The 11,090-nt window shown below is 42.6% G+C and overlaps 1 protein-coding gene across 2 annotated transcripts in view; it reads right to left on the bottom strand.

The window, feature by feature from the left end:
* LOC129862514 (breast cancer anti-estrogen resistance protein 1-like) overlaps positions 1-11,090 on the bottom strand; it is a 189,312-nt gene that overhangs the window by 11,740 nt on the left and 166,482 nt on the right. For both annotated transcript variants that reach the window (XM_055934266.1, XM_055934265.1), the window contains exon 3: positions 1,415-1,570. In XM_055934266.1, the coding sequence (XP_055790241.1) occupies positions 1,415-1,570 (156 nt within the window). The remainder of the gene's footprint in view (positions 1-1,414; positions 1,571-11,090) is intronic.

Below are 11,090 nucleotides of genomic sequence, written 5' to 3'. Positions count from 1 at the left end.
TCACATACACAGGACACCACCATCACTAGGGTGGTCAAGGGTAAGAGGTCAAAACTAGTGTGGCTCAATTGCTGATGATATGGAAGATGAGAAATTGTATCTTCAGTGATTTGTGTCTGTATGTGGGTGTGTTACTGTATACTAGAGAAGCGGGAGAGTGCAGCATTTGAACATAAATACAGGTGAGAGAGAGAAAGAGATGAGAGGCAGTGAATGAACAGAGAGAAAGCATGCAGGGCATTCTACGCCATTAAAAAACTAATTCAAATTGAAATACTTATTCAAATTTGGCTAAAATGAATTGAATGTGTCATTGAACCAATTGCACTTTATGGCAGCGAGGTGTGGGGTTCACTTGCAAAACAAGATTTCACACAATGGGACAAACACCTCATTGAAACCCTGCATGCAGAGTTCTGTAAGATTCTCCTACATGTCCAGAGGAAAACTACAAACAATGCATCCAGGGCAGAATTAGGCCAATATCCACTAAAAACAAAAAAAAGAGCAATTCAGTTTTGGAAACATCGAAAATACAGTGACCTCCTCTCATACTATTACCAAGTCCTGCAATGCCAAGAGCTGAGCAAAGAAAAGAGTCCCCTCATCCAGCTGGTCCTGGGGCTAAGTTCACAAACCTGTTCTACTAGCACACTGAAGCCCCAGGATCAGAGCATCCAATCAATCAGAGTAAAACAAATTACAACACAGTCAAGACAAAACTACATTGCTTATTGGGAAACACAAGCACAAACACAAAGAAAAATGCAGTGCTATCTGGCCCTAAATCGACAGTACACCATGGCAAACAATTTGACCATGGTTACTGATCAGAACCTTAGAAAAACCTTGACAAAGTACAGGCTCAGTGAGCACAGCCTTGCCATTGAGAATGGTAGACACAGGAAAACCTGGCTCCCTGTAGAGGAAAGGCTGTGCAACCACTGCACAACAGCAGAACCTGAGACTGAGCTGCATTTCCTGACAAAATGTCAAAAATATAAAACAATTAGAGAGTGTCATTTCCCCAAATTTGAAACCCTTATTCAAGGTTTCAAAGACCTCTCTGATGAGAGTAGGCTACCCGTCCTGTTGGGGGAGGACGCAGAGAGCTGTGGGTTGGCAGCGCACTACATTGCTGCCTGCTATAAGATGAGGGACAGTGTCTGACAGACCAATCAACCTGCACATGTACTCTACTGTATGCTTATTGTTATTGTTGAATGTATGGATATTTTGACCCTTGGTTATTGTTGTTACTGTTGTCCCATTGACAATTTTGATTCTTATTATTTTCATATTGTAAATATCGAAAGTAAGCTTTGGCAATATGTACATTGTTACGTCATGGCAATAAAGCAAATTGAAATGAACTGAAATTGAGAGAGAGAGAGAGGACTAGCTGACTCCTCACCTGTTGGCTGTACTGGGCGCGGGTTGGGGGAACGTCATAGATATCCTGTGACTGCTGGGAGGGAGGCATGTGTCTGGGAGGGACGTCATACTCATCCTGCTCCGACTTTTCCGTGTCATACACATACACCTGGCCCACCCGCGTCGGCACCACCACCTGACGGAGAGAGAGGCATGAGGTTAGTGAAATAGTCCGTTAAAGATGCATCAATTTGCTGAAATCTTATAAGTCTTATGTAGAGTTGAAGTCGGAAGTTTACATACACCTTAGCCAAATACATTTAAACTCAGTTTTTCACAATTCCTAGCATCAAATCAAATCAAATTTTTATTTGTCACATACACATGGTTAGCAGATGTTAATGCGAGTGTAGCGAAATGCTTTTGTCCATTCAATCCTAGTAAAAATTCCCCGTCTTAGGTCAGTTAGGATCCCCACTTTATTTTAAGAAAGTGAAATGTCAGAATAATAGTAGAGAGAATGATTTATTTCAGCTTATATTTCTTTCATCACATTCCCAGTGGGTCAGAAGTTTACATACACTCAATTATTATTTGGTAGCATTGCCTTTAAATTGTTTTACTTGGGTCAAACATTTCAGGTAGCCTTCCACAAGCTTCCCACAATAAATTGGGTGAATTATGGCCCATTCCTCCGAGTCAGGTTTGTAGGCCTCCTTGCTCACACACGCTTTTTCAGTTCTGCCCACAAATTTTCTATGGGGTTGAAGTCAGGGCTTTGTGATGGCCACTCCAATACCTTGACTTTGTTGTCCTCAAGCCATTTTGCCACAACTTTGGAAGTATGCTTGGGGTCACTGTCCATTTGGAAGACCCATTTGTGACCAAGCTTTAACTTCCTGACTGATGTCTTGAGATGTTGCTTCAATATAGCCACATAATTTTCCTCCCTCATGATGCCATCTATTTTGTGAAGTGCACCAGTCCCTCCTGCAGCAAATCAATCTTAGTGTATGTAAACTTCTGACCCACTGGAATTGTGATACAGTGAAGTGAAATAATCTGTCTGTAAACAATTGTTGGAAAAATGACTTGTGTCATGCACAAAGTAGCTGTCCTAACCGACTTGCCAAAACTATAGTTTGTTAACAAGACATTTGTGGAGTGGTTGAAAATTGAGTTTTAATGACTCCAACATAAGTGTATGTAAACTTCTGACTTCAACTGTACTTTATAAAAGAGTGTAAAAACACCAGCAAATCAGCTCCAAGTGATTTCAATTTTCTTCTATTCCAAAATATTCCCACACATAACATAGAGATATACGCTGACTGTACAAACAATAGAACACCCCCCTTTGCCCTCAGAACAGCCTCAATTAGTCGGGGCTTGGACTCTACAAGGTGTTGAAAGCGTTCCACAGGGATGCTGGACCATGTTGACTCCAATGCTTCCCACAGTTGTGTCATGTTGACTGGATGTCCTTTGGGTGGTGGACCATTCTTGATACACACGGGAATCTGTTGAATGTGAAATACCCAGCAGTGTTGCAGTTCTTGACACACTCAAACCATTGTGCCTGGCACCTACTATCATACCCCGTTTAAAGGCACTTAAATCTTTTGTCTTGCCTATTTACCCTCTGAATGACACACATACACAATCCATGTCTCAATTGTCTCAAGGCTTAAAAATCCTTCTTTAACCTGTCCGCTCCCCTTCATCTACACTGATTGAAGTGGATTTAACAAGTGACATCAATAAGGGATCATAGCTTTCACCTGGATTCACCTGGTCAGTCTATGTCATGGAAAGAGCAGGTGTTCCAATTGCAATGAACATTCAGTGTATGTGATCATGTACAAATGTAAGCAAGGTTTGAAATGATTATGTTTCAGTGAAATATTATATCTGTTTGGGCATCTTGCAGTCAATTTGCAGTCTACTAATTATTTGTAATTATGTTCCGGCCCCCTGACCATCCGCTCAATAAAAAATTGTCCCTAGTTGATCTAGTTGATGATCCCAGCCGTAGATGATAACAGTAGAGAACACATTATATCCACTCAAGACTCAATCTTAATTAAATTCCCCTGACCCACAGTGTAGAGCCAAAACAGCCTGTAACAGAGTCAGGGTCTGGCTTAACCCCAGAGGCAGTAAAAACAGAATGGAGGTCTTGGCAGGTCAGCGTGGGAACAACGCCTGTCCTATTGTCTGCCTATTTACCCACAGTATTATAGTCTCAGTGTTATGTCAACTGTCTGGGCCTGGGAAATGAAAACAGACTGACTGATAACAGCACAATACAGAGACAGTAACTGGAACATAAGCGTCCATCCAAACTAGTACTCAAATTTAGTATTCAATACATCACAGGATATTGAAAATCAAATCATTAGCACTTCCTATCAGGACCATATCATGTCATGTCATCACCACATAATGTTCTGCATCAGTGCTCCTTGGAAGTCTATCTGAGCTCCTCTGGCTGTGTGTGTGTGTGTGTGTGTGGGTGTGGGTGTGGGTGTGGGTGTGGGTGTGTGGGTGGGTGGGTGGGTGTGTGTGTGTGTGTGTGTGTGTGTGTGTGTGTGTGTGTGTGTGTCTTTCTCCTCTCCTCCCACTTCCTTTAATCTGGCCCTGCTATCGATCCCCTGCAGGCAAGGGCTATGGAATCACACAGATAAGGAATGTTGTTATCTCTCTCCCAATCAGGGCACTGGGGAAATCTCTGATTATCTACTCCCAGCTACAGATACACTGCTGCTGCTGCCTTCACTACTGATGGGAGAGGAAAATAGCAGTCCAATCACACACACCAGTGCTAATAAACCGTCTGCAACCTCCCGACTACAGTACCAGTCAAAAGTTTGGACACACCTATTCATTCATGGGTTTTTCTTTATTTCGACTATTTCTACATTGGAAAACAATAGTGAAGACATCAAAACTATGAAACAACACATATGGAACCATGTAGTAACCAATAAAATGTTAAACAAATCAAAATATATGTTACATTTAAAATTCTTCAAATTAGACACCCTTTGCCTTGATGACAGCTTTTCACACTCTTGGCATTCTCTCAACCAGCTTCATGAGGTAGTCACCTGGAATGCATTTCAATTAACAGGTGTGCCTTGTTAAAAGTTCATATGTGTACAGTAATCCCTCGTTTATCGCGGGGGTTACGTTCCGAAAATGACCCGCGATAAGTGAAATCCGCGAAATAGAAAACTTTTTTTTTTTTTACAATTAGCAACTATTACATGTATACAAATACAGTGACTCACGTGTAGGCCGTTTCACTGCTCTTCAGACTGGGCCGCTGCATCCTGACTGCGCTCTGCAGTGTTCTCTTCTTCTGAAGCCCGCGGTGCAGGTGTGTTTGTTCGGGAGAAGAACATAGTGATAGGCAGCTGTTGTCGCTCTTTTTTCTTCTTTGCAAAAAGATCCTTGTACACCGACATGCCACCATGTTTTTTGAGTTTTTAGCGAATCAGAATGCAGAGCACAATGCACCAAAAAAAAAAAAAATATGCATTATGAAAATCCGCGAAATAGCGAATCCGCGATAAGTGAACCGCGAAGTGGCGAGGGATCACTGTAATTCCTTTCCTTCTTAATGAGGTTGAGCCAATCAATTGTGTTGTGACAAGGTAGGGGTGGTATACAGAAGACAGCCCTATTTGGTAAAAGACGAAGTCCACATTATGGTTAGAACAGCTCAAATAAACAAAGAGAAACGACCGTCCATCATTACTTTAAGACATGAAGGTCAGTCAATCCGGCACATTTCAAGAACTTTGAAAGTTTCTTCAAGTGCAGTCGCAAAAACCATCAAGCAACATGATGAAACTGGCTCTCACGAGGTCCGCCACAGGAAAGGAAGACCCAGAGTTACCTCTGCTGCAGAGGATAAGTTCGTTAGAGTTAACAGTCTCAGAAATTGCAGCCCAAATAAAGGCTTCACAGAGTTGAAGTAACAGACACATCTCAACATCACTATTCAGAGGAGACTGCATGTATCAGGCCTTCATGGTTGAATTGCTGCAAAGAAACGACTATTAAAGGACACCAATAAGAAGAAGAAACTTACTTGGGCCAAGAAACACGAGCAATGGACATTAGACCGGTGGAAATCTGTCCTTTGGTCTGATGAGTCGAAATGTTAGATTTTTGGTTCCAACCACCATGTCTTTGTGAGAGGCAGAGTAGGTGAAGGGATGATCTCCACATGTGTGGTTCCCACCATGAAGCATGGAGGAGGAGGTGTGATGTGTGGGGTGCTTTGCTGGTGACACTGTCGGTTATTTATTTAGAATTCAAGGCACACTTAACCAGCACGGCTACCACAGCATTCTGCTGCGATACGCCCATCCCATCTGGTTTGCGCTTAGTGGGATTATCATTTGTTTTTCAACAGGACAATGACCCAACACACCTCCATGCTGTGTAAGGGCTATTTGACCAATAAGGAGAGTGATAGTGTGCTGCATCAGATGACCTGGCCTCCACAATCACCCGACCTCAACCCAATTGAGATGGTTTGGGATGAGTTGGACTGCAGAGTGAAGGAAAAGCAGCCAACAAGTGCTCAGCATTTGTGGGAACTCCTTCAAGACTGTTAGAAAAGCATTCCAGGTGATGCTGGTTGAGAGAATGACAAGAGTGTGCAAAGCTGTCATCAAGACAGAGGGTGGCTACTTTGAAGAATCTAAACTATAAAATATATTTTCATTTGTTTAACACTTTTTATGTCATAGTTGTGACGTCTTCACAATTATTCTACAATGTAGAACGTTTAAAAAAAATAAGAAAAACCCTTGAATGAGTAGGTGTGTCCAAACTTTTGACTAGTACTGTATATGTGATAAATATACACTGCTCAAAAAAATAAAGGGAACACTTAAACAACACAATGTAACTCCAAGTCAATCACACTTCTGTGAAATCAAACTGTCCACTTAGGAAGCAACACTGATTGACAATACATTTCACATGCTGTTGTGCAAATGGAATAGACAAAAGGTGGAAATTATAGGCAATTAGCAAGACACCCCCAAAAAAGGAGTGATTCTGCAGGTGGTGATCACAGACCACTTCTCAGTTCCTATGCTTCCTGGCTGATGTTTTGGTCACTTTTGAATGCTGGCGGTGCTCTCACTCTAGTGGTAGCATGAGACGGAGTCTACAAAAGCGGAGGTAGCGGTCCTGCTGCTGGGTTGTTGCCCTCCTACGGCCTCCTCCACGTCTCCTGATGTACTGGCCTGTCTCCTGGTAGCGCCTCCATGCTCTGGACACTACGCTGACATACACAGCAAACCTTTTTGCCACAGCTCGCATTGATGTGCCATCCTGGATGAACTGCACTACCTGAGCCACTTGTGTGGGTTGTAGACTCCGTCTCATGCTACCACTAGAGTGAGAGCACCGCCAGCATTCAAAAGTGACCAAAACATCAGCCAGGAAGCATAGGAACTGAGAAGTGGTCTGTGGTCACCACCTGCAGAACCATTCCTTTTTTGGGGGTGTCTTACTAATTGCCTATAATTTCCACCTATTGTCTATTCCATTTGCACAACAGCATGTGAAATTTATTGTCAATCAGTGTTGCTTCCTAAGTGGACAGTTTGATTTCACAGAAGTGTGATTGATTTGGAGTTACATTGTGTTGTTTAAGTGTTCCCTTTATTTTTTTGAGCAGTGTAGAAAATGCACTGTACTGTTCTCTGGTTAGTGTCATTTTTGCCACAGTGGATCGACGTTAACGTTTTCTGCCCAAATTCTCCAAAATATTTGGCGATTGGTGTGTATGTGGCACACGTACAGCTAGGCTTACACACTAATGGCAGAAAAAAAAGACGACAGAAAAACCTCAATGTAGCCTATAGATATGAATTGCACAAAAATGTATTGTTTCATGCATTGTTTTCTCTTAATTCAAGCCACCCGCCCTTCATCCACACAATATTTCATGACTCTAATCCCGCCCACCCAGCAGATATAACCGCGGGACTGGGGGTTATGAGTAAACACACACACGAGCGCAGTCTATCCCATTTCCAAAAAACTGAAAGGATCCCTGGTCCTTTCCTCTGGAGCCTAGGCTACAGTGAGGGTGTGTGGTTCTGGTCATGTCTGCTAGCCTGTCTCTTCTCAGTGCCAGACAAGGGCAAAACCAAACATGAAGAAGCAAGCTGATGAGATCTCTAGACGTCACTGAAGCAGCCATGCCTAGCTCACTACGGGTTTCAGAGGCGATAACTTCACAGAGTTCTGACAGGTTCCCCTGGTCCCATCCCCCCTTCTCTCTAGCTGATCCCCTCACTGCCAGACACCCCACACCCCCTCTGGACACCCCAGTGAGGAACGAAGGGAGGGACTGCTCCCTATAGGCCGTCACTATCTCAGCCTGGCTGACAAAGGAAGCATTGGAGTCCATGCAGATGCATGTTAGTGTTCAGCTGATGGGGACCAGGATCAAAGGGTCGTGATTATCATGACACAGTGACAGAGGAAGTGGATCTCTCCAGTCTGACTGATAGACACTGGATTAGATACAGCCAAGCCACAATCCATACAAAATAATGGAATGACCCCAAGCAAACTTCCAAAGTTGTGGCAAATTGTCTCAAGGACGACAAAGTCAAGGTATTGGAGTGGCCATCACAAAGCTCTGACCTCATTCCTACAGAAAATGTGTGGACAGAACTGAAAAAGTGTGTGCGAGCAAGGAGGCCTACAAACCTGACTCAGTTACACCAGCTCTGTCAGGAGGAATGGGCCATAATTCACCCAACTTATTGTGGGAAGCTGGTGGAAGGCTACCTGAAACGTTTTACCCAAGTTAAACAATGTAAAGGCAATGCTACCAAATACTAATTGAGTGTATTCTGACCCACTGGGAATAAATATAAAATCTAATAAAGCTGGAATAAAACATTCTCTCTGCTATTATTCTGACATTTCACATTCTTAAAATAAAGTGGTGATCCTAACTGACCTAAAACAGGGAATTTTTACTGGGATTAAATGTCAGGAATTGTGAAAAACTGAGTTTAAATGTATTTGGCTAAGGTGTATGTAAACTTCCGACTTCAACTGTAAACACTTGCATACACAAATTGCAGGCAGCCTCATGCACCAGCCTTTACTGTTCATTCTGCTCCCCTTCTCTGGCTCTACTTTGTGGAGGTTACCTCAGTAGCCTGCTTGACTGGTATTTAAGAAACCAATCACATTATTTGCTAATGAAATGGTGCAACTCTCCCGGATCCTGTAATAATATTTGCTCTCCCAGTCAGGCTGCCTGCCACTTGAAAGGTGACAGCCCAGCTAAACAGGTAATTAAGCCATTGCCCATTAAATAAATCTGACAATCTGCCTCTGTTAATATGTCTCATCCCTGTGTCCTGTCTGTATCCTTCCTCCATCTCCTCCCCTACAGCTTCCCTTAGTTCCCCATTCATTCAGAACCAGTGTCTAAAGAAATAGAGTAGATGTTCTTAACTGACAGCCTATAAACTGAAATAGGACTAAGGAAAAACCCCAGAACAAATTAAATCAACTGAATCAAAGTCATATTTGAATCTCTCCATACAGCAAACTCCCTCCCTCCCTCTCCCTCCTCCTCCCCCCTTTTCTTTCTCCTCCTTTCCCTGCCATCAATTCCTAGTCTCTCCAGACAACCTATTCTCCACAGAGCTAGCCAGCTTCACACACGTTTAAAGAACACAGCAGGTGTTTCATCTAACACATCCTCGGACAATATCGCACAGCCTCCTCTGCAGCCTTCTCTAACACAAAACACTCCTTCTCCTCTCATACTGAGATATAAATCAGATCATAACATGTACTGTATGCTCCCCCTGAGCTAAAGAACACCTACATTTTACAACAACATAGTAACAACATACCCGTTCCTTTGTGCTAGACGGGTGATGGGATGGAAAATGCAAGCACTACTGACAACATGTCATTCTGAGTTTATTCATAATTATTATTCTTGACTTGTGTATTGTCTGGCATGTTTTTCTGGTTCACATGAATGTAAACAGACTACAGAAATATGGATCACACACACCATCATGTTCCTGAGCGCGTCACACTACTATTGACAGCAGTAAGTGAGAGTCAGATATCTATCACTTAACCTGGCTCTTATCGACAGATCCTCCATAAGCTATTAAAGAGATTAGAGAGCAACATTATTGGTTTTTGGTCATTGATCACATGGTAACGAGCCAGCCCTATCAATGCCCTCCTCAGCTGGCCCTTAACCTCCTCTACGTTAATGGAGGATCCCTCTGAGGCCATGAACTGCATAACTAATGGTGATCAATAGTGTGAATTATCAATGAGGAAGGTGTTGGAGAGGGGAGGGCACGATGGCACATATGGGCTTTGGCTCTTAGCCAAGTCCTCATCAATAGTGTTGAAAGGCTTCTGTCAATGGGAGTGGGGGGGGGGGCAACACCCAGCAGCCAGCTGTCACAACATTCTATCAGGTCATAATAATGATGTCACTAAAAGACGAGGAGCCATTGAGGTTGTGGAACAATGGAGAGCGGTGACGCTCTGACCTGAGCCCTCACTGCTTTACTGGGCTGGCAGCTGGCCATAAGGTCTGTCTGTTGGAACAGAGGTCACCCCGAGGAAAGGAACAGATTGTAGATCCCCCCACCACCCACAGTCCACTGACCCCTAACCCAGCTGACACCATGTCTGTCTGTTCAGATCGTTTCAGAACACAAGGGTTTTTCAGTCTACCTGCAATAGGCAAGGTGGACTTTCTGCTGAGCCTTGTGAAGTGGTCTTTCAAGTGAACAAAGGTCAGAGTACTAAGATTAATATTCCACGTTGGATGTCACATGTTTTAACATGAAACTGCTCACATGCTTTAACATGAAACTGCTCACATGCTTTAACATGAAACTGCTCACATGCTTTAACATGAAACTGCTCACATGTTTTAACATGAAACTGCTCACGTTTTAACATGAAACTGCTCACATGTTTTAACATGAAACTGCTCACATGTTTTAACATGAAACTGCTCACATGTTTTAACATGAAACTGCTCACATGTTTTAACATGAAACTGCTCACATGTTTTAACATGAAACTGCTCACATGTTTTAACATGAAACTGCTCACATGTTTTAACATGAAACTGCTCACATGTTTTAACATGAAACTGCTCACTTGTTTTAACATGAAACTGCTCACATGTTTTAACATGAAACTGCTCACTTGTTTTAACATGAAACTGCTCACATGTTTTAACATGAAACTGCTCACATGTTTTAACATGAAACTGCTCACATGTTTTAACATGAAACTGCTCACATGTTTTAACATGAAACTGCTCACATGTTTTAACATGAAACTGCTCACTTGTTTTAACATGAAACTGCTCACATGTTTTAACATGAAACTGCTCACTTGTTTTAACATGAAACTGCTCACGTTTGAACATTTAACTCAGAGTTTTATGACCCATACCATAAGAACTTTTTGATGCTAATAAACACCATTTAGCAGACACTTTTTTCCAAAGTGACTTACTGCGTGCATACATTTTACATTTGGGTGGTACCGGGACTCAAACTCACGACCCTGAAGTTATAAGCACCATGCTCTACCAGCAGAGCTACAAATTACCACATTCAAACACCTTAGATAAGGTGTTACCAATAACCTAATAATCACTA

Source organism: Salvelinus fontinalis, chromosome 9 (assembly GCF_029448725.1).
Source record: "Salvelinus fontinalis isolate EN_2023a chromosome 9, ASM2944872v1, whole genome shotgun sequence".
Lineage (NCBI taxonomy): Eukaryota > Metazoa > Chordata > Actinopteri > Salmoniformes > Salmonidae > Salvelinus > Salvelinus fontinalis.
The sequence above is the reverse complement of the archived record's forward strand: the minus strand, read 5'-3'. Positions and strand labels throughout refer to the sequence as shown.